General features: G+C 39.3%; 1 protein-coding gene across 1 annotated transcript in view; it reads right to left on the bottom strand.

The window, feature by feature from the left end:
* Window positions 1–24924, bottom strand: part of Ros1 (ROS proto-oncogene 1, receptor tyrosine kinase) — a 170801-nt gene that overhangs the window by 9925 nt on the left and 135952 nt on the right. The window contains exons 36-42 of the mRNA XM_008835788.2: window positions 20511–20646; window positions 18599–18761; window positions 16264–16328; window positions 15308–15437; window positions 9018–9115; window positions 8226–8429; window positions 6154–6288 (exon numbers count right to left, since the gene is read on the bottom strand). Coding sequence (XP_008834010.1) covers window positions 6154–6288; window positions 8226–8429; window positions 9018–9115; window positions 15308–15437; window positions 16264–16328; window positions 18599–18761; window positions 20511–20646 — 931 coding nt within the window. The remainder of the gene's footprint in view (window positions 1–6153; window positions 6289–8225; window positions 8430–9017; window positions 9116–15307; window positions 15438–16263; window positions 16329–18598; window positions 18762–20510; window positions 20647–24924) is intronic.

Raw genomic sequence — 24924 nt, 5'->3', positions numbered from 1 at the left:
AGGCCAGGGAAGAAGGATCAGGCAGGTCTCACAGGCCAGGGAAGCAGGATCAGGCAGGTCTCACAGGCCAGGGAAGCAGGATCAGGCAGGTCTCACAGGCCAGGGAAGCAGGATCAGGCAGGTCTCACAGGCCAGGGAAGCAGGATCAAGCAGGTCTCACAGGCAAGGCAAGGATCTATTGAAGGTCTTAAAGCAGGCACACTCTTGGCATTTTAAAGGATTATTCTAGTCAATGAATGGATAGTGAAGGAAGGATGGATGGATTGTATAGGCGCTAACAGGAAGCTACTGACTGAAGAAGACTAAAAGACATTATGGTGCTTTGGACCAAGGTAATGGCAATGGACCTAGAACAAGACTCTATTCAATCAGTATGTGATAGGAACCCAGATGTCCATCAGAGGTATTGCGTTTTTAAAGAGCTAGTGTCTACTTTAGGAAGAATAATGCAGTCTCCAATACATTATAATGCAGCACACAAACTCCACTTCTATATATTTCATTTCTAGACATATAGCTCAAGTCAATTAGTACTGAAGATCAGTGTATATGGGGAAACCTAATACTGGGCTGTTTTCTATCCACTCTTCTCATGCCTTTGTACATGTTTCATGGAACTTATAGTTGGATTACAGAATACAAGACTTGGCTCTATTTTATTAAGTTAGAATTATAGCTGAGAAAGAATTGGAAGGCAACCTAATCTATCATCTACTTGTAATTGGTGCCATGTAGAAACAAAGATGAGCTATAGATCTCACTGGTAGACCACTAGACTTTGAGATAGAGATTATAACTAATATCAGATCATGGAGCTTAAAGCAATAGTTGAAAATAAAATCTTTTTTAATCATTTTTTACATTTTTAATAACTACATGATTAGAAGAAGCATTTCATTACACCTTTAACATATTCAGTAACACACTCCAGAGCAAGAGTACATCTCTTTCATAAGTGGCTATAAGTTTCTAGGTTCACAATTGAATTAATACAGTTAGACAATATTAAACTCAGTATAAACCCTGTAAGACACAAAATTGAATGAGTTTTTAACCTTTAAAAAAGATCTCCATTTCATTTTAGAATATATTGTTCCTTGCAGAAAGACTCATTGTTTTTGCTACTACCACTGAGATGTTGGTACATGCATCTCTAATCTGTATGTATCTATTACTAGTAATAATTGGTTACATTTGGATCCTTGGTTCCTGTGAATGTCTATAAAGTCATTGGGTAGATTTCAATGGTAATATTTATCACCTCTACTAATTAACCTGACGTAAATTTCCATGCTTCCTCCTCAAATATAATACATTTTTTAAAACTTTGTTGGGAGTTTTTTTTGTGTGTGTATACCACACAGAACATCCCAAACCATCTTATTCAACTATTCAACTATACACCCACTTCCAAGATGGCACCCTCCCATAGCCTCCCTCCCCCCACTAGAGCCTTTATACTCTGATATCCCTGCTACTGTCTACTGTGTTGTCGGCACCCCAGCCATTCCCCACTACTTGTCTATCTGGTGAATCTAATCAGCCTATCTAGAGGTCTTTGTTTTAGGAAGGTCAGCTGTTCCTCATCTAGCAGCAATGAGTTGTCGATATTCCTTTAGATAAGATTGGGGTCTGCTGTTCATTTTCCCAGTTCTATGTTGGCTTACTATCTGGGATTCCCTTGAGCCACCCTGGCCAACAACTCAAAAGAAGGTATTTCCTATCTGGCATTGTTGCTTGTTATGTAGCCTTTAGCTATGCATATGGACTCTTAAAAAATTATATTGGCCCCTTTAATCTTTGGTTATAATTTCCTTTTGGGCATATAAGGCCATACAGTTGGCCCATATAAACCAATTTATTTTTACTCTTAACGTCGTTTGGGGATCTGTTCTTCAAGGGTCACATGGGATTGGGAGGAGCCCCTAGCTCCTTTCTTTTACCAGTTCTGCCTACATGAAGATAAGTCAAAGGTCCTGTTTGACCATGGTTGGCTTCACTTGGAAGCATGGAGGAAATGATTCCTCTGTGTTGACCCTCCTCTTTGTAGGCTGGACACTGGTTCAAGTCCATCTGGTGGGGTCTCCTCGGCCTCCTTGATCAAGAGAACAGGTGACCCCCCACAATTAAAGGACATTTTGAGAAATGCTCACAGTCCCCTGGAACTAGTCGACCTAGGAGGGCAAGGAACAAAAACTGTCCTTTATGTCCCTCTGACCAAATTAGTATAGACCTCAAAGTATGTCTGTTAAACATGAAATCTTTTGTTAAAGTTTGGTTTATTGAACTTTTGTGTATTTCATACAGAACATCTCAATCGTAATACCCCTGTCCCCACTGGCACCCTCCCCTACCCCCACCCCACTGGAGCCCATATACTCTGTCATCCTGTTAAGGCCCACTGCCCTATCTTGATGGCTAATCTAGAAGTTGCTTTGAGAGTTAAAATAAGAAAGATGAAGGAATTATTCCCAGGAAAACTTTCTGAAAATAAAGATAATTGTCCAGATACAAAATATCTCAAGACATCATATTTCATAACATGTCAAAATACTTAACAGAGATTATTTGGATGATCAAAAGAAAGAAAAAGGAAGACAAAATAAGACAGAAGGAAGTAGAGGAAGTAGAGGAAAAAGGTGGTCAGAGAAAAGTCACCCTCATGGCTGACACAATCACCAACCCCTTCCCCACATACTTGTTCTACACTCCAGAAGTTCAGCCTCTTGTCTTATCTATTTAATTTGTTTAAGCAAATGTTTTTAATATTTTTTATCCATGAAGGTTTTGACTTGAATTGAATCCAACCATGACTCTTGATTTTCTAGATGACAAAAACACATAATCTGTTAATGTACAAACTCCTCTGTCTACTATCCAGGGCAAAAGCAGACCAAGGAGCAAGGAGCTACGTAAGGCAGCAGCCTCTGAAAGTACAGAACGTAGCCTCCAGTAGCAATAAACTGGCCATGGGATAAAATGAAGAGGCTTTGAAGAATTTAACAATTCTAAGAAGGCATTACGTATATCTTTCAAGTAAATTAACAATTATAGCTGTGATTTAAGAGGTGGATCATTACAAATACTATTTGTTTAATATTATGCATTGTTCACTTCCAACACTACAATTAGAAATAACTAACTGCAGCCAGGCATGGCAGCACATCCCTTTAATCCCAGTCCTCGGGAGGCAGAGGCCTGAGGATCTCTGTGAGTTGGAGGTCAGTCTGGTCTATATAGCGAGTTCCAGGACAGCTGGAGCTACACCTGTCCCAAAAGAAAAGAAAGAAAAGAAGTAACCAAGTGCATTACTCTGGGCAGATTTGCTATTTCCTGGGTTTGTTAAAATTTGTATGGATTGGTTACTACAGCTCTAGAAAAGTGCTCACTGTGCTTGAAGGATTTCATTTGGCTAAGGATTTGACTTCACATTCTTCCACTCATTACACAAACACATTGATCTTCACATATAGCACGACTCAGTAGTTGTGTTCAGTATTAGTCTTTGTGCTTATTAAAGTCCTTGGATTCATGAAGTCATTGACGTTCAACAGAGGAAAACTCTAGAGCATCTTTGTTTCAAGTGGGCAAATTTATATAGCTATTTAAACAAAGCATATAAAATACAGATTTCAAAAATCCCTTTCCTCATTATGTCTATCCCAGAAAGACATAATCTAGGTGTACATTTTTTAAAGAGTGAAAATAGGATGTTGTGAGTCAATGTTCTGCCATTATTTCCTCCTACATCTGAGGGTCTCTCCAACAACTCCAGTTGTCACTGTGATGTGTCATCACAAGCCTCAAAGCTCCGACTTGAAACATTGTCCTTTGATCCTGTTTCTTCTCGGGAGTGCTGTGGTTGTGCACGCTAAAAGCTGGAGTGAACTCTGTTAACTGGGCTTTCCCCCCGACACCTGAGCCTCTGAACAGAAGCTAGGAATGCTCTGAACTCCACATTCCAGCAACAGAGGGAAGCACTGTTGCAGTGCTCACCTGACCCAGGGTGCACCCAGGTGCTGAGTATTTAGGCAGCGAATGGAAGGTGCAGCGTGGCTCAGTGCAGACTTTCAACCTCTAAGCTGGGCCTGGGACCTCAGAGAACCACTTCAAATAAAACTTAGTTCCTTCTGTACTCTGAGGAGAGTAGTTAATCCTTATCATGACAACTTAAGGCCCTGGCCAGATTGAATGGCAGTTCTGAGAGCTGTTTCCTAGTACAACTTGCCTTCCTGGTAACTAGTGGGTCTTAACCCTTCCCAGAGCTCTACAGAATCATGTAGCTAGAAGCACTGCACACATCTTATTTATAATGTTCAAATGAATTTCAAAACCACCAATGGAGATCTTGGTTTCAAGGATATACATTTTTATAAAAAATAGTTCAACAGTGTGTTCAGCCAAAGAATTATTTAAGATAAAAGCAGACAAAATGTAATCTTCTTTTTTCTGTTCCTAATCAGAAATATTCTAGTACTTCCTCCTCCTCCTCTTCCTCCTCCTCCTCCTCTTCCTCCTCCTCCTCCTCCTCCTTTTCCTCCTTGAATTTTTGATACCTTTGAATAGAGCAAAATCTGACATTCCAAAGTTTTCTACTTCACAATACAGCAATTTACATTTATCTCCATCAGTCCCAAACAAAATAACTGAACACATCAGCAAAACTCTGCACTTCAGTAATCTATTCCTAAGAAGCCTATCCACAAAACACTGCATGATTATGATGAGGCACGTTGCATTCCCACTGGGGGTGGGGGAATAGTACAACAGATAACATTGTAAGACCAAAAGGAAAATTGTGTGTAATTGAAATTTTAGAAGGAATTTCTGAGTGTTTGAGAGATTAGTAGGAGGTACAAAGTAGTGTTTAGCTTTTCAGTCGTTAAATTTTATTTCATATTTAGGCATACTGATTTTTCCATTCAAGCTCTAAGTCAGAGGTTTAAAATTTTCTATAATTTCTTATCTTTAAGTTAACAATTCCACCCCCATATCCCCCAAAAGACTCAGGAATCATTTTAAGGCACTGCTACCAAATGTGGTCAAGTGGACGTACGTCTGATCCTCCTGAAATATCGCAAATGTTTAAAGGTTGAATCAGAAATGCACAGTCATTCATATCTTCTAGCTGGAAGATTTTAAGTAATGCAGAAACATTCACCAGTAGAAATCCAACCAAGGTGCCCAGCTCTTAATCATCCTTTGGCTCAAGTCTAAATAGTCCTTTAAATAACACAGCATAGTCAAGGCTAGTGCAACCACGGTGTGCATCCGCATACTGCTAATTCCTTTTGCACGTGTTTGTATCACACAGTTTAGCACTTTATTACATGCTGGCTGGCCATCTGACTGCTGCCTTTATCATCTTATTCAAAGTATATTCCAAGATACAGAAAAGCTGTGACCCTCGTGTAAAGACCTCTGTAGCCCACACAATTCTTGGCAGGCCAATGTGCATTTAATACCATTTATGCTTATTAATATGTTATTTTAGAAATCTTTTGGGTAAAACACCTCTTGAAAAAAAATCTCAAGATGATATTTCTGCTACTGATGTCCCCAGAAAGTGAATTTTTATTCCTTCACACCCAAATCACTCACACTTGGGGAAATAACTATCAGAATTCAATAGTAGCCAGATCAGTTTTATCAAGTCACTAACAGTCATTTTGTGTTAAGTTTGTAAACAAAGCACTCTGTATAATTTTTAGTAATACTACATCCCATCAATCAATATAAGTTATATCAAAGGGCAATCCAACTGTTAACCAATATATTCCTATTTAGTAGAATACTTTAAGGGACATAGTCAGATAATAACCAAATAAAATCTTTCAAAGTAAGATGAGAAAGGAGAGAGAGAGAGAGAGAGAGAGATCTTGTATTCATTTATTAAATTTTACTTACCACAACTACAAATACAGTCTACTCTCTAAAATGTTATATCTGAGTAAAATACTACAAGCACACATAAAAAAAGAAGCTATAATGTATTTAGCAAATTGAATCATTTCATCAGTTTATATTTTACGTGGAATGCACAAATATATAAATCCCAGCTTTTTTCTTTTAACAAGTGATATAATGAGCCCTAAGATTGCATGTGCATATGTTTTTGCTTTGGAGGTGCTTATGTTGACATAAGTGACTTACAGATCATCAGGACAATTTCTTGGTGGCTCCAGTCTCCCTCCTGCTTGCACATAGTTTAAAACATCAAGGTTGGAATGCGCTGGATAAGGTTGATGACCAAGAGTTAAAATCTCCCAAACTAGAATTCCAAAAGACCTAGGATGTTAAAGGGTTCACTTTAATTATACTTATTACAAGCATCAGGTTTACAGTAGCTTCTCCAACATCATCATTCCTGGGGCTACAGTGTCTACTTCATGATAGGCATCATTGGTTTTTATAAAAGACAAAGAGGAGACTTAAAAGAGGATGTTGACATTAAGGAAAAGCAGAACAAGACTGTGGACGAGCCACATTTTACAGGTGACGGGCTTATTGGGGGCACACAAACAGAAAAAGACCTACACATATGTACAGATACACGCACAGACACACGAGAGCACATGCAGGAGACATGCATGCACTCGTTCGTGCCTGTATATGTGTGCATATGCACACACATGCTCTCTTCCTTTCCCCGGCTGAAACTGCACTGCTGACTTCTGTTTCCCACATCTTTCAGAGCATCAACATGCAGACACAGACGTGAGCAAGCGCATGTCACCATTTCCTCCCATTTGAAGGGGATAAAATGATGACAAACATGGAAAGAGAAGTCATGAATAAAAACTTGTATCACTAAGGACAAATTTTCTTCTATGGCCTGAGCATCAGCTTGAAATTCACTGAACAAATCAATATGTTTTAAATTTTTAATTGAATTTTTCTGAATTTCATATAATGTATTTTAATCATACTTAGACACCCCTCCCCTCTTATAGCACCCCCTTTCTGGATTTCATGTATTCTGTCATATATATTAAGGTCTACTGAGTCAATTTTGTGTCCTCAAATGTCCTTTGGTGTGTGTCAATCCACTGGAGCCTGGTTAACCTGTCAAGTGTCATAACCTTAAAGACAATCAATCTTCCTCTCCCAGTAGTCATCGGTTCCCAATAGTTTCTCAACTGAAGTTGGGATTTCTTACCCACTTTCCATCTATGCTAGGATCTGTCTGTCTTGAATTTCCATGGGTTTTGTACCTGCTGCTACCATTGCTATAAATTCATATGAGTAACTTCCCAGCTGCCTGGCAAACTCTGTTTACTTGTGGTCATTTACCACCTCTGGCCTCCTTTTCCACAATGGTCCCTGAGCCTTGGGTGGCAGAGGTTTGATATAGGTGTCCTACTCGGGGATAAGCACCCTCCAGTCTCTTATTAACGGCACGTCCACAAGTTGTGACTTTCTGGGTTAATTACCATATGTTACACATGAGGAAGTCTCATCAGTGAGAGTTGAGAGAAGCATTAGTATTCTTTCCGCTCCCTGTTCCACTATGTTCCCTGAACCTTAGGTGTAGAGGTTGCGTTGTAGATGTATCACTTATCTGTACATTTCAAGAAGCTCTAATTAAAAGGTAGGAACCAACAAGAAAACCTGAGGCCTTGTTCAAATAATAAAGAGATGTCCAAAAATCCCCCAATATCCTACTTTTTGTTGTAACCCATAACAAAGTCTACCTATAAATTAATGACAAAACATTCCAAAGTAGTAGATATTTGAACACATACATGAGCATGCAAACTTACACACCTTTGATGTGCAACAAAATACTTGAAATAAGTGAATCTGTTTCATATACAATTTTAAGATAAATGATCAAAATGATTGGGAGAGGGGTATCAATGACCTAAGACCCAGAATAGTTCCTCCTTGACCACCAGCTTGAGGTGACTCATTTAACCTCTATGTTGTCTCATATGAAAAACAAAAACAAGAGCTGCTAAGATGTCTCAGTGGGTAAAAGTACTTACTGCACAAGCCTGGAGACCTGCGTTTGAGCCCCAGATCCCATGTAAAGATGGAAAGAGATACAAATCCACAAAGTAGTCCTCCAACTTCCCCTCATATAGCATAGTACATGTGTGCTGCAACCACATATATACACATACACACAATAATAATAGTAAAATAACTTTACAACAAGAACAAAATTGGGCATCCTGACATTTGACAGTTCTTCCGCCATGTCTGGGTCCTGTTTAGCTCACCATACATCAGATTGAGTAGTGAAGATACCATCCACCAAGCTTTCTGGAGCCATCCACCGAACAGGGAGCAGGCCTTCTCCTCTTTTTCTATAATAATCATTTTTATAGATTTCCCTCGCAAGTCCAAAGTCACCGATCTTCACTATCCTAGAAGGATTGGTATAGTCCTTCACAGAAACAAGGCAATTCCGAGCTGCCAGATCCCTGTGGTAGAAGTTACATTTGATAATAACAGTGTTTCAGAGATCAGACAAGTAATGCTAGAAGGTCTGTAAGAAGGGAGACTATCTGATGGCTAACAGTGGTAGTCACTTTGGAAGGATCTAGACTCACCTAGGAGAAAAGGCCATGTCTGTAAGGGAGTTTCTACATTAGGTTGAAAGCCCACCTTAATTAATTAAGTAGTGAAAGCCCATCCTAACTGTGGCCAGCACTATTTCATGGGCTAGGGTTCCAGACTAAATAAAAAAGAGACAGCTAGCCAAGCTCCAGCATTCATCTCCCTCTGCTTCCTGAATGCAGATGCAATGTGATTGGCTGCCTCACACTCCTGCTGCCATGAATTGCCCCAACCATGATGGACTGTTTACTCAAAGTGTAAGCAAAATAAACCCTTCCTTCCTTAAGTTGCTTTTGCTGAGTATTTTGTCATAGCAATGAAGAGACTCTTTGCAGTAATACTGCTACTTTGGAGGAGTGAAAATATTTAACTCTGTAGTGTGACCTATCCAAACTATACATGGTTATGATGTGGACGCCCATAATAACCTTGTGTCCAGAATATCACTGTACCTATGAATGAAGTGCATCTGTTCCAAGTAGACACAGCCTTCTGAAATATCTACACACAGGTCTACAAGATCAACCAAGGTGAGTAAGGGACCATGAAGCTGTAGGAGAGGAAGAAAGAATTACAAGCACTTGTCTAATTAGCAAAAAATACATATATGTATGAATAGATATGGATATTTACATATATACACATGTGCACTTTTGTATATGACTTTCTAAAAGGAATTTTTGTTATGGCTACAAAAACTCAAGAGGAAAATATACAAATACACATGGTAGCAAACAGTGTCTCTTTGAAATCTAGTTCTGCTATTAATTGTGTGACTCTGCTTGTTAATTAAGTAGCTTTTTAACATATAAAATGACCATAGTAAAACTGACCTTCCAAGATTCAAAATAAGATATGGAAAATTGCCAATATATAACAAACAATAAATAAATGGTATCTGATCTCATAGGTAGTAGCAATAATTATTTAGCCAGTACTAGCTAGTTTCATGACTGACCCAACGGTTTTCAAACCTGACAATCAAAACAGCGGAGTTCTACATAGAAGCCCCATGAAAACTGTTAGCGGTTCTCTCTCCACGTCACAGATTACCCTTTCTTCTAAAAGAGCCAGCACAAATATAGACTTGAGCATATACTCACTGTAAGGATTTCTAGTGAAAAAAAAAGTCATTCAAAATTTTATTAGTAGCATATGGAAAAAATTCAAGGTTCCTGCCTGGAGGCCAGAGTCATACATAGTCTGATCCTGTTCATATCCCTGCAATTACTTTGATTCAAGCCTTTATCATCCTTAATCTGGTACATCCAAAGACTTCTCATGTGTGTGTCCAGCCTCCTGTCCTTTCATTAGCCTACCTCACTTCCTGTAGAGTCCATTATCAGTCAGGCACAGTCTCAGGGCAGCCCCAGGCTGCATTAAACTCTCTGTACATTCCTTAATTTTCCTTTATTTCTCCTCTGACAAGCTGCACACTTTTTTTTTTAGCTACTTGCCCTTCCTTATATCTGATAGACATTTCTCAACCCGCTTCTTTTTCTGCTATTGATTATTTTCCCCCTGGGATGAACCCTTATTCCTGGTGTTCATCTATATCCTTCACTGAGCATCTCAAAGGGCTCCCAATCTCTACAACCTTCAAATCTGCCAACTCCTCATACAAGGGTGCTATCAAATGCTTCTCCATTGCCTTCTCTGACATGCTCATATCATGCCCTAAAACGAGGGATAATCTTGATAGTCTGCAAAAAAATACTGCCATGGCCCCATGAAAATACACACAGGGATGACTGACCACGTTCTGACCTGATATTCTAAAGGCTATGAGGTTCTAAAGGAATCTTTATTGTGGTTTCAAGACCTCAAGAGGAAAATATACAAATATACATGTTGAAAAGCTATATTTGCAGATTTGGAATGTGGCTCTACACTAATTGTGCAAATTTGCTTATTCATTAATTAAGCAATTTGCTTATATGTAAAAATGCGAATAGTACAACTGACCTCTCAAGATTCAAATTAAGACATGTAACATTGCCAACATATAAAAAGCACTTAATAGTTGCCCTCTCCAACCTGGCTCATGAGGGTCCACAAACATCTATGTCATGGCCTATGTCCAAATCCTGTTGCGCATCTTGACTACTTAACTGGTTGTTGTGTGAATGGAACCCTGCTTTGCTATGGCAAAAAGCCACTGCACTGGTGAAGATTTTCTTTGACTAGAATCCTCTCCTGAATTTCATTCTGGTGACAAACACTTTGTTCCCTGCTGACAAGATTTCCATGATGCTGCCTGAATCCCTGACCACCTCCTCTCTTCTCCCTTGTGGCAACACAATGCTACACCCACATCACTCTGTGGAGGGTCTCCTTGACTTCAGATGCTCTCACTACCTACTGTCTGTTGTATATTGCCAAATTCTCTAGTCACATTAAACCTTGATCAAGGTCTATCCCTGTCCAAGTGTTAATGACTCTGTGAGGGTACAGTTCTGTTACTGTTATGTCTCCTGCCCTGGTTTTGTCCCAAATACATGAACTCCTCCAGGGAGCCTTCCAGTTCTGCCAAACTAGAAATGAGCTCTCTTCCCTCCATGTTTCAGCACTCTATTTTCTACTCCATCCTAACTGATCCACCTGTTTTCTACCTTACATTAATGGTGTGGAAAGGAACAGACAATGGCCTTCAAACAAGAACTTTGAATTTTTTCCATTACTAAAAAAGCACCACATGGCAAGTTCCTTTAGAGCAAAAACACAACCTTCAGTGTTCTACCATTACCCACCCAACTAAAAATTGACAAATTCAATGGTATCTGGAAAGCAATACACTTAAACTTTTGTGTTTGTATAATTTTGATATTTTTCACTTTTTTCTATCTTAATGCAATCCTAGAAAACCAAAACTAAAAAGAAACTTAGAAAGTATTTGATTTAGTATTTCAGTCCATGAATAAGGAAACTCAGTTCCCCAGTGTGAAGCGCTTCACTGTTTGTTCACCTCGCTGTAGTCTATCCTTATCCTTCACCCCAATGAGACAGAGACAAAGAAAAAGCTGCCTGTGCTGCTGCTTCTGGCATGGTGCTTCTGAGAGCTCCTTGTTGGAGATGGCTGGTCACAAGTCACTCAGCATAAGAGAACTGGTTATCCGTGCTGTGCCCTGTGGGCACAGAGCACCAAATAGAATCCTGTCTTCCACAGTGGGAGTGAGAGAGATGAGGCCGAAGAAGACGTTCTAGTCAGTCAGCAAGAAAAGCAGTGGTAGAATTGTGGTGCATGTGAAAACCAGTCATTAGAACTATGAGGAACTTTAAATGACCAGGCATCATTTGGAAAAAGCAGTTCTATATTTCCTGTCAGTCTAGCTTCATCCTCTTCCCCTAACTCTACCAACACAAAATAAAATATACAGATAAAATTTTATTGTTGTTAAAGATGGAGGATTGAAAGTCAGGTGCGGTGGTACATGCCTGTAATCCTAGCACTTGGGAAACAGAGGCAGACGGATCGGGAAGGAGTTCAAGGCCAGCACGGGCTCTGTAAGACCCTATCTCAAAAAAAAAAAAAAAAAAAAAAAAAAAAGAAAGGATTGAATGTGTGCATTTTGAGTCTCTCCTCTCTCTAATCCTTACTAAAATGGCAATTTAGGGGGAAAGTCTATAAACTCAGGTGGAAATAGATCTGGAGACTAGAACAAGCAAATAAAACCTTTTGGAAACAAGAAAATAGAGGAGTGAGTAACTGTCTAGCAAAGTCAAAAAAGAACAGCTGAATGCTGGCAGAGGGAGAAGATGGAACTGTGCTGTCTGTGGTGACAGAGCCCCGTAAAGGTCCAGACTGGGATGTGGCAGGTATTTCTGAACTAAGACTGAGAATCAGAACTGAAAGCATGGGGAATGGTTTGATGAACTCAGCGATAACTAGATCCTAGATCCCCTACCACAGCAGAAAACTTTTCTCCGTAGAAAACAAACATAACAATAGAAAACAGAACCCAAATGACTCCACATTTGAAGACACTGGTGTTCATATTAAGACACTGAACAGAATACAGGAGGAAAATGAAATGTGAGCTGGCACTGGGTCTTAAGACCTTCAGCCCCATCTCAGCCTCTGAGCTGAAACAGCAGGGATTCATCGCCCAGGCCAAGGACCGTCAAATTCATCATTGGTGAAACAGACAGGCCAGAAAGAGACTGAGGCACTGATATCATAAGATTCTCTAGACTGGGGTCCTACTCAACAATGAGAAGGATGCTTCCTCAAGCTTCTTAGGGCTCATCTTAAAAATAAAGATCAGCCAAACCGGGGCCATGGTAGCTTGGTGGTAGAGTGACTGTCTAGACTTGCCAAGGCCCTGAGTTCAAATCCCAGTGATGCAAGAAGAAAAAAACAAATGAAGAAGTGAATATTTGAGAAATATCTCTCACATTGAAAACAGATTCCAAAACAAAAAGGAAAAGGAACACCAAGTTAATAATGTAGGAAGCAAATTAACACATTTTTAAAAAACACTGTGGTAGTAGTCAAAGAAAGATAAGATAAAATTTTGCATCAGTGAAACAAATCAGAATATTATTTAAAATGCAACCAAAGTTTAAGATTAATGTTGTAAACACGGAAATACATTAATGGAAATTTTTAATTATAGAAAAAGATTAAGGGATGGATATCTGGCATGGTGGCACACATCTGTCATCTCAGCACTCAGGAGACTGAGACAGGGGGATTCCTGTGACTTCAAGATCATTATAGTCTATATAATGAGTACCAGGCCAGCCTGGCTACAGAATAAGACCCTGTCTCAACTTCCTTTCCCTCCCTCAACCAGAATGAAAAAGGATTTGGGATAAAGTTGAGGCAATCTATCAAATAAAGAGCAGGAAGGGCAAAGAGTTGGAAAATAGGACAGAAAAGCGAATGGTAAGAGATGCTTAAAGACAGTGGTCCACCGCCCAACTAATAGGATTTAAGTAATGAGGAAATAAAGGAAATAGGAAACTCCGTCTACTACCAAAGAAATAATTTAACATTCCCCAAATTGAGAAGGATGATTTGTCAAGCTTAATTGGTAAATAGGCAAGGATATTTACAGATAAAATTTCTCTAAATTTTCCAAAATGAATGCGCAAAGGCTGATCAGTGGATAATCGATCGGGAATCAGAATGGCATAAAGCTTCCTGATCCAACTATGAAAGCTAGAACCAAGATGGTGTGGGTTTTATTTTTATAGGAAGAGGGTGTCTATCATAAAATCCAGACTTTTTTCAAGTGTAAGGGACGAATAAAAAACATCTCAAAAAAGAAAACAGAACAAAAAAGGAAAATTTTGCCACACAGGCATGCTTTCTCTTTCGCTTTTCTAAAACAGAAAAGGGAAGTCAGAAAATACAGAGTAAAAGAGCTCAGTGTGGCCAAGAGTGAGGGAGACAACCAGGATGAACAGAATGGAAAGTGCTGGAATAGCAAATGTATGGCTAGCCCGGAACAAGCTACTGGCTCTAGTTCTGGCTCCAGGAAGGAAGTGTTCAAGAAAAAAAAAAAAACTGTGAAGTACTCAGTTACTTGGTGGATTTAGCCACACTGAGGAAAGTGACACAGTTCTGTCAGAGAGTAAATAGAAAAATCAAGAGGAAATGAAAACATGTTAGTCCCAAAACAGAAGAAAAAAACCCTGCACAGTCATAACATTTGACTAACGCCACTGCATAGAATACTTACATAGTTATACAAATGCAAACCTGGAATATTGATTAATTTGAAAAATGTAATAACCATTGGAGAACAGGGATAGGAAGAAGTTCGAGTTAAAGTCTCTTCCATAGTAGGAAGTGAGTAGATTTCCTTCCAACATGAAAAACTGATGTGTGTCATCATAAGCAGAGTATTTAGGAAAATAGGTAAATATTAAAAGGTATATGCAGACCTGGAAGTGTGTGAGATGGAGCACAGGCTCCTGTTTTTCACACTATTAGCTTTGCTGTATGCCTTAGTTGTTTAGCCGTACAGTGTTCAATTGTATTGAGGAAAAAATGTTTTAAATATGTAGATTTAAACTTTGCTTTGTCTCGTGTCCTCTCATCTGAGGTATAAAGTAGGATCCTGCAGGAAGATCACCTCCTGGCCTGTCCAGCATGCCAGAATATTCCCAAGATCCACACTGTGCCAGGCACTGGGACCAGAAGGATAGATGGATTGAGGGCACACTATGAAAGTCAAACTATAGAGCTGATAGGGCCTGCAATGTGGGTGGGGACTTGGGGGAGAGAAGCAAGCAGTAAACTGGGTGGATGTAAAAGGAGAGGATTTATGAAGTCAAGAGTTTGGTTTTAGCCAAGATAAGTCAGAGATGCCTATTAAAATTCAAACAGTTCTGTCATCTTGAGGCTAGATCAGCCAAGCAAGATCAAGGTCAGCAAATTGATTCCTAAGTCTAAAATTCAGCAGACTTCAAGACTGAAAATAAAATTGGGATACATAAAGCAGACAAAATGAAGCAATGTGCATTTCCAATTCCACACAGCACTTAAGCTCCAGAAAAAAATATGATTCTGTACATAAGATTGGTTTTCTCATTAGGTACTAAAAATGGGCTCCAATATTAGCCCTGAGTTCTAATTGCCCTAATCTAACATGCAGTAAACCAGCACTTTCTTTCAACAGAAGCCTTCGAAGGTTCTCCTACCCTCCAAAGCTACTGTCCACTGAAAGTGTAAATCAGTAGGAAGTGATAGAGACTTGCTTTAGGAAGCCTATTCTCGGGCTCCACAGCCTACCGTTGTCCTCCGGGCTTTACGCAAGTAAGTCAGAAGGTCTCCTCCTTCCATCAGTTCCAGAATAATGTACTGGGGTTCATTCAGCAGACAGACTCCAAGCTGCTTCAGAATGTTGGGGTGATTAAACTTGCTGAAAGGTGAAAAGACACATGCTGGATGACATGACAGTGGCAGCAGAACCAGCCAAGGGTCTGTTTGGAATAAAGCGAGCCTTCATCCACAAGTGAAAGCTTCCTTTTCTAAGTACTGATCCTTGTGCTTGCCTTAAGGAAGTGACATGGCAACACCTAGTGGCCAAAGGTTATGAGTGCAGTAGAGCAGGTTTCAGAACAGTTTCTAATAAAGGGGATTTTAGGATTTGGGAAAGAAAGCAATTGTGACTAATAGCCTCCTTCAAAAGATACTTGAATACATGTCTGTGTCATGAAAATTATGACATACATCCTCTTTCTTGTAGGCAAACAACTCAGGCCTGCCAGTTTGGGCCTCGTTGGTTTCTGAGGACATCAGAGTAAGTAAGCCCCAGCCTAATTAGAGAATGCATGAACGGCACTGACTAGAACCTTGCATACACGCTTCCTAGACAAGAAACATTCTCCCTAACATCAGAGTATTTAAAAATGCTCTTCCCTGACTGGATTCCGTGGCCCATTGTCACACATTTAGAAGAACAGGAGTGTTTTAGAAGCAGAACAGCCTCAGAATTCATTTGCAGAGCACAGTGCTTACTGAAGAGAAAAGGAGGACCTTTGCCTGAGGACTGCATGTACTCAAGCCCAGAAGATTTGCTTCTATGAATACTAATGACTACACATATATTTCCTTTTAAACTTTCAGTCATATTTACTTTGAGCAAGAGCTCGCATATTGAGTCATTTGGAGTATTAAAATTCAACACACAGATATAAGCACTCTCTACCCCGATAGAGTCAGTCACTTCTGAACTATGACGATACCTCATCAGATGTGCCTCCTTCAGGAATTCAATCTTCTCTTGGTCTGTCGAGCCCTTCTTCAAAGTCTGTGAAAAGTAGAAACAAGTCAGAAATCAATGCAGCAGACATCTCCGGGGGTTCCGTGGTTAATGGAAACGTTTGGTTTGGTTTGGTTTGGTTTGGTTTTGCAATATATATATGATCTGTAAACCCTCTGTTGGGGGTTATATGGTCTATAAAACTCCCATTACTGTTATTATTCAACTAGGAAAATCTGCAAGAGAAGGGATTTAGTAATATATATATTATAAAATACATATATATTTATAGTTCCTCTGAAATACAGAAATTTTTAGGTGAGACTAATTTTAGTAAATAGGTTAGTATCCTTTCAAATTTTCTACTCTATTTATGTTTCTGCTTTACTTGAAATCAATACCTAGCTCATTTTTTGCAAGACTGTAACCCACTACGATAACTGAGGTAAGTCAATCACAAAAATTTGCTCTGAAATTCTCCAAACCCTTAAATAAGGGTGGTCACATGTCTCAGTTCTAGCCAACAAAACTCAAGGGAAAAACTGGTGAGGGAGAGAATGGTTTGTGGAAAACTTTTGCCTTCCTAAACATACACATGCAATACCATCCTACCTCCTCTCCCCGATTCTAACGAGAAGGTAATGCCTAATTATTAGCGCCCACATTGGGATTATGAGGCAACAAGCATGAACAAGATCAAGAGAATTTCAGAGATAGCAACTCTGGCCTGACGCAACTACAACTAGGCCAACAGTTGTCTCAGTGTGTGAGGAAAATAAATAAATAAATGTTTTTAATAGGTTGAGACCAGAGAAAGTTAATGGACTTTCATTTGCATCATTTGTAAATGGAAAGAATTTTACTATCTTAGATTGGCCAACTTTAAAGCAAAATTTCCTAACAAGCAGAGATCAAGATATTATTTAATCTTATGCCTCAATCATCACTCTATAAATGAAAATTTCACAAAACTATGAGAGCAGATGCAATGTTTCCTTAAAATGCATCCAACACAACATGAAAAGCAGCCACCTGGCAAACCTCAGTCAGTAAGACAAACCCAGGCTGTCACCTAGGAGTACAGCACACAGTCTGAAACCAGCCTTGACCTTTTTAAATGGTTGAAAAAAATCAAAAGGACAATATTATTTCATGATGAAATTCAAATTTCAATGTCCATGAGTATCGTCTTATTGGAACATAGACACACTCATTTTTTTTACATATTTATGACTGCAAGAGCAGAATTCAGTCATTGCAACAGAGATCACATGGCCAGAAAATCTACATATTTATCATCTGCTAGTTTGAGAAAGCATTTGTTGAGTCCTAGTCTAGTTTCTTCAGAATGTATTTTACAACTCAGTTCTCTTGATATTGTTGTTATTAGTCCTAAGATCAAGCCCAGGGCCTCCTAAGTAATAGGCAAACACTCTACCAACTGAGCTGTATCTCTAGTCCCTCTTTGAGCATTTTCAATAGGAAATAAAACTCTTTGTCAGGCCTTAGCTAATTAATAGCCTTAGAGGTAACATAAACCCTGTAGATTTTCTGTTGAGCTAAAAGCCTCTGTAAGAAATGGGGAAAAATACGTGTGGCTTCTGTAGCCACAGACAGGCTTCTGCATCCTGTCGCTCTTCTTTTTTGATGATCTTATTTGTTTATTATTTTTATTCTATGTGTGTGAGTGTATTGCTTGCATGTAAGTAGGTACACCCATGTCGTGCAATGCCCTTGGAGGTCAGAAGAGGGCATCAGATTCTTTGGAACTGGAGTTAGCCACCATGTCGGTGCTGGGAATTGAACCCGGGTCCTCTGCAAGAGCAGGCAGGCTCTTAACCATTGAGCTCTCCAGCCCTGATTATCTTATTTTTAATTGACATAATATTTGTACATAGTCATGATAGATGTGATGTTTTGATTCATGTATAGATTGGGTAATGGTCAAATCAAGGATATTAGCACATCTATCACCTTAAAGTTTTATCATTTATTAGTAAGTAGACTAAACTGCTCTACTTTGAAACATGCAGTACATATTGTTACCTGCACTATTAGGCCTATTTTCAACTAATAGCACTAAATTTATTTATTTAATTATTTATTTATTTATTTTTGGTCTTTTTGAGACAGGGTCTCCCTGTAGCCCCAGCTGTCCTGGAACTCACTATGTAGACCAGGCTGGCCTCGAACTCACAGAGATCCGCCTGCCTCTGCCTCCTGAGTGCTGGGATTAAAGGCGTGCACCACCACGCCCAGCTTTAGCACTGAATTTTTTTTATTACAGTCATGTCCATGAGTTCAGAGTTCCACATTACCTTCACTGCAACTTTGATTTCTCCACTTCCAACTCCTAAGATGTCTATGGCTGTGCCTTCATAGACTTCTCCAAAAGCGCCACTTCCCAACAAGAGACGCAGAGTCAGCTTTTCCCGGGGGAAGGAAGGAAGATTTTCAATCTCCTCTTGGGTTGGAAGAGAACTATAAAATAACAATATGGGGTTTAGAAGTTTATATTAGCGAGAAATCGAGTTATCTCAGGATTTGGCAGATTGAGCATTCTAATATGATAATGTGAATTTGTGTTCCTATGCTTTCCTACACCATCAGCTTTTTTTTTTTTTTTAATGTATATGAGTGTATTGCCTGCATGTGGGTAAATGCACCTGAGTCATGCAATGCCCATGAAGGTCAGGAGAGGACTGGAGTTATGGATGGTTGTTAGCCTCCATGTGGGTGCTGGGAATCACACCCAGATCCTCTGCTCTTAACGACTGAGCCATCTCTTCAGCCTGGCTCCACCGGCTTTTACACAGACAATGCATGTCACCTCATTTCTGGACACTCTTGTTTCTTCAGACACATGAATGTGAGTATGCTGCACTGGGGTTTTTATTGCAGTTAGTGCTACAAATGAGAGCTGTCTCCATAGATAAAAGCAGTGGCTCTTGCAGGTTCAGTTTCCAGCACACAGCTGATAGTTCACAATTATCCTTAACTCTAGTTCTATGGGATTTGACACCCTCTACTGGCCTCTATGGGCACTGCACGATATGGGTGTACTTACAATCAAAACACAAAATTAAAATTAATAAATAAGTGAATAGAATTAAAATGAGTAGTTATTAAATTTTCCATGTTGCACTTTTATATAAAAAGCTACTGTAAATTAGCAGCAGGTACATCTGGACTGTGAACTTACCTTTGATTTCTCTCATATACAGGCTGTCATGCAAAACAGAATTTACTGTGACCACAAAAGTCAAGTCAGTCACCACCAAGTTAACTTCCCAAAACATCAATTTTTGCCTTGGAAATACTGTATTCTTGGTAGAAGCCTCTAGATTAAGAATGTTTTGAGTTTTTATAATATTTTTACATTTTTATTTATTTTTATTTATGTATCATTATCCCTGCTTGTCTGTCTGTATGTGCACCATGTGCACGCAGAAGAGGGTATGTTACATTCCACAGAACTGGAGTTACAGGCAGTTGTGAGCCACCTGGTATGGGTGCTTAGAACTGAATTTGGGTCCTCCACAAGAGCAGTAAGGGCTCTTAACTGCTGAGCCACCTCTCTAGCCCCTGCTTTGAGATTTTAAGAGAGAATCTTAAATCCCAAATATACTGAGAGAGAGAGAGAGAGAGAGAGAGAGAGAGAGAGAATCTTCTGGAGTTGATTTAGTTCATTTCTGTATCTAGTTTAAATCCTTTCATAAATTTCAAGAAACAAGGCCTATGATCATATAATTCTTTTTTTCAGATACCATAATATGGTGTCTTATGCAAAGAAATTCTTATTTTTCTTAATAATAATGATAACGAAAGTTTGACCCATTTGTCTTAAGGAGACATTGTCGGCAATCATTACACAACTTCGATGGAATCAGATAGGCAAGACCTTTAGAATTTTCTCCCTTCTCAAACACTATGTCCTGTTGAATCAACTATATTACGTGCCATCTGCTCCCTTTAATATAATACTTTTCTCCTTCCTGTAATTGTTTTTTAACCACATGATTTAAACACTGAAAGACAGTGGATTTTCCTGCATTTCTCTTGTATGGTAACCACACAATTTGCCATTTGTCCCTGGCCACATTTGAGACTAGAAGAGAACGTTACTGACAACGTTGCCAGAGGTCTCTGGGACATGAAGCACCCATGGAGACTCTTATACTCTCCCCATGCTTTACCCGTGTGATCCAATAAGATGACCCACATACGTACTGTACGGCATAGCAGGCGTTGGCCAGTCCCACTCCAGCTGGCAGACCTCGGAGCTCAGTCAGCTCTTTATCGTCGTTGATGAGAACTGAGAGCCCTTCTTTAGAAGCTTTCTGACTTTTTAATCTTCTGTGCCAGACTATGAAGATACAATTTACTAAGTAAAATAATGCTTATTTTTCCCTTTAAGAAATGTTAGCATATTTTTTTTTTTTGTCTTTTTGAGACAGGGTCTCCCTGTAGCCCCAGCTGTCCTGGAACTCACTATGTAGACCAGGCTGGCCTTGCATATTTTAAATACACACACACACATACATATGAGCACTGTTGACAAAATAAGAGCTTGATGAAAAAATGTCTATAATAGGAAAACTTTTAAAGATTAATTCCAAAAACATTAAGTCCAGATAAAATGCCATATAAAAACTGCACAATCCATACACTTCCCCTTTTAATATTTTTTAAATATTTTATTTATTATTTTTATTTATGTATGTGAGTGCATCATCAGAAGAGGGCTTCGGATTCCCCTGGAACTGGAGTTAAAGACAGTTCATAGCTGCCATGTGGGTGCTGGGAATCAAACCCGGGTCCTCTGCAAGAGTAGTCAGTGCTCTTAACCTCTGAGCCATCTCTCCAGCACCACAGTTCCCTTTTTATCTCACTTTTCAGAGTAAAGTTTAATATGTTTCTTACTATTACTACAAATAAGTTTATGAAATATCTTATTAGAACTTATTTCTCAAAATTACTTATAAACTAGATCCAAACTAAGTTTTAAAAAATGGTTGCATAATAACCATTAATAAAACAAGTCACCTGTGTCCAGACATTTCCATCTTATACTAAGTAGACCTGAAGGAATGCTTTCAAAACAATGGCACATTTTAAATGTTTTCAGTGTGGCCAGGAGTGGTGGCACATGCCTTTTAATCCCAGCACCGGGGAGAGCGGGGCGGGGGGTTGCAGAGGCAGGCAGATCTCTGTGAGATTGAGACCAGCCTGTTCCACAATGAGTTCCAGGCCAGCTAAGGCTGCAAGGGCACTCAAAAACAATAAAGAATTAATGCTTTCAATATGATCATTTCTCAGCCTTTTGGTTAAGATCAGGTGAAAAATGTTTTCAATATAATTCATAGGGTACAAGTGTATAATCAGGGCTGGCGAGATGGTTCACTTGATCAAGTGCTTGCTGCATAAGCATGAGGACCCAAGGTTAGATCCCAGCACCCAGGTACAGCAGCAAATATCTGTAACCTCAGTACTGGAGGTGGAGGTTAGAGATAGCCAGATCCTGGGTCCTTGCTGCCCAGTCAAACTAGCTGAATAGATAAGCTCTAGGTTCAGTGACAGACAGTGACAAAAAATAGTATAATAGAGAAAAGCATCTGATGTCAGCCTCTGGTCTTACACGTACACACACAGATGAGCATGCCCCCCCCACACACACATGCACACCCATGAATATACCCTTATAGCTGTGCCATAGTTACAGTCTATGGATCCACAGGTTAAAATCTTAAAAGCTGAAGTTTTTAGCTTCCCTGGTTAGCTGAAGGAGCTTCATATACTATCTATGTGGACCCTTTGAAATCTCAGTTCAGGTTCAAAGTGTTCTCTGATACCATTTAATTCCAAAACACAGATACACACACACAGGAGTGTATATCCATTGTCCATATACATATGTAGAAAAGTTACCATAATAAAGCCTACATTGATTCCTCCTCCTTGTAGATTCGTAAGTGATTTCTATTGTCTTTTTCATATCATACTCAGATAGCTTTTGTAATGGTAGAAAATCTTTGATAAAAATTAAAATACAACTATATCAGTATGATCACATATTTGTATTATATATTGGTTCATAAGTCAAAATCAGCAAAAATGTTGAGTAATGGCTATCAAAATTTGCATGGTGATCCACAACTGTAATTCCAACACTTGGGAGGCTAGGCAAGAGGATTATGAATTCCATACCAGCCTGCTCTACACAGCAAGGGTCTGTCAAAAAAAAGAAAAAAAGAAAAAGAAAAAAATTTTAAAGTTAACCTTATTTCATAGTACCTTGCATATCTGACATTCGAGTTTTATTCAAGTGAAATTCCATCTGGTAGACCATAGGGGAAAAGGTTTCCCATGCCTTTACCAATGCAGTTTCCAAGTCTCAAGTGCTCATCTCTACATCCTCAGTGACACCACCTGATACCTTTGCAGACTCTATTGATCGCTCATCTACAACCCTAAAAGCCAACTGTGGCTGTCAGTCCTCTTCCTGTGTGCTGTCCTTTACATCCATGTCACGTAACACATATCTTGCTGGATATGTTTTCATACAGGTATATATGTCTTACCTCTCTTATTAAAGGACAGGCTATTTTACAGCTTCTTAGTTCTCTCTACTCTGGGCATGAGGTTCCTGTAGCATATTAGATATGATCACTCATCAGCCCAAAGGCTGTCAGTGCTTATTTTTAAACCTTTGTTTTAGTTTTACAAGTATGGCTGTTGAGAACTCAGCACAATGCAGATTTTAAAGAATCGTGGGGCTGAAGAGATGGCTAAGGAGTTAAGAGCACTGACTGTTCTTGCAGAGGACCAGGGTTCAATTCCCAGCACCCACATGGTGGCTAACAACCATCAATAACTCTAGTTCCAGGGTATCCAACACATTCTTCTGACCTCTTGGGTATTGCACGACATGGGTGCACTTATACACATGCAGGCAATACATTCATACACATAAAATAAAATAATAAATAATTTTTTAAAAAGGAATTGCTACTTCTAATTATTTTAGTAACTCAGTCTTCTCTCATTGCACTCACACATGCCTACTTGTAAAACCATGTGCACTACTAATAAAAGAAAAAATTGAATTAGCTTAGCCACACTCAAAAATCCATGAGTTCTGAACAGAATAAAGACCATTAAGTCTTGAGAAAATTAGATATCCATAAGATGTCTTAAAAGCACATAAAAGATTGTTCAAAATAATCTCATTTTCATCCACTAGAGTCACGGATTTAAACAATGGTGATGTAGAAAAGCAAAGGTCAGATGAAGGTTTCCTTGTGGAACACTCCTTCCCAGCAGGAAAGCAAACAAGCAGTCAGGCCTGTATGCCAACTGCCAAATATACTGCAGTCATATGTGTGATTCTGGAGGAGCTGGCTTAGCGGCACAAACATCAGCTGTGCAATAGTTAGACTCTCTGGAAGCACAGGTTAAAATCCTAGCAGGGTCAGCTGAAGTTTTTAGATTTCCCAGTTAACTGAAGGAGTTCCACATATTATCTGGATGGAATCTGAAAGGATTAGCTTGATTTTTCCAGAAAGAATTCAACCTCATGCCTGGTAACTTTTCCTTTGTCCTCCTTTTGTGACTTTCTATTATTTAGCACCATAAGCTAGAGCTTCCTGAATATGTGCTGGAATGGCTTATAAAGTCACGAGTCAGGGACTCTTAAAATCAGCAACAGATAGAAAGCTCAAACCAAGTCACTTGGAGAACTGAAAGAATATGCTATTAACATTTATGACGAAACAACAAGAGTCACTGTGATTACCTGACAGGCCCAGTATCACACCACCTCTAGGTTGTCAGGATATTTTCTCTTCAATAAAATATTAAAAGTGGAGTGGAGTTTTTGTGCTTTTTTTAAGGGGAAAATGCACATCAGTTATATTTTAATTTAAAATATGAATATGACAAAAACATATTTATTATATAACACATTTTAAGACTGAAATTAACTTGGTTATACAATACTTTCCTGATTTTTTTTATCTTATATATCCTGTCTATGGAGGCTGACAACCACCATCCCTTTACTTCAATTCCAAAATCTAAGACTGAGAAGCAAGTTTTTCATTACTCATGTGGTTGCAAAACCTGACCTCCCGTAGTCACCCTCAAGGACATGAAGGGCTTGGTCGGCCACCCGGCAGTCCACACGGGGTATGCTCCAGCCAACCGCTCCACGAACTGCCACAGGCCAGACCCTCCTCAATGTGCCTTGGTCCCAGCCGCTGGGAGTGGAGTTTTTAGGACTAGCATAGTAACATAAAATAAGTCATGGAAAATAGCTACCTGACCTAATTCTGCTATTTCCTGGTCATTTGTAAATGAGCAGGGATTTGGAATAAGCCTGTCTGTCAGATGTCAGACATCAAGAGTGAGTCCCACAGGCCAGAAATAGATCTCCTGTGAAAGGGGCCCTCCTCATTCCTAACTGAGCTGTCTGCCTGGGGACCAAAACTACCCAAACCAGCCGCTGTCACTGGCCTCCCATTAATCCTATACTGTTTCTGTACCCAGAACTATTTCTCTTTTATTTATTTCAATGTACTCTATAAGCTACAGAACACTTGCAACAGCCAATCAGAAACAAGTGCTATATTAAAGAAAGCTAAAA

Source organism: Nannospalax galili, unplaced genomic scaffold, assembly GCF_000622305.1.
Source record: "Nannospalax galili isolate Female #2095 unplaced genomic scaffold, S.galili_v1.0 scaffold417, whole genome shotgun sequence".
In the NCBI taxonomy this organism is placed as follows: domain Eukaryota; kingdom Metazoa; phylum Chordata; class Mammalia; order Rodentia; family Spalacidae; genus Nannospalax; species Nannospalax galili.
This window is presented reverse-complemented; position numbering and strand designations above follow the sequence as displayed.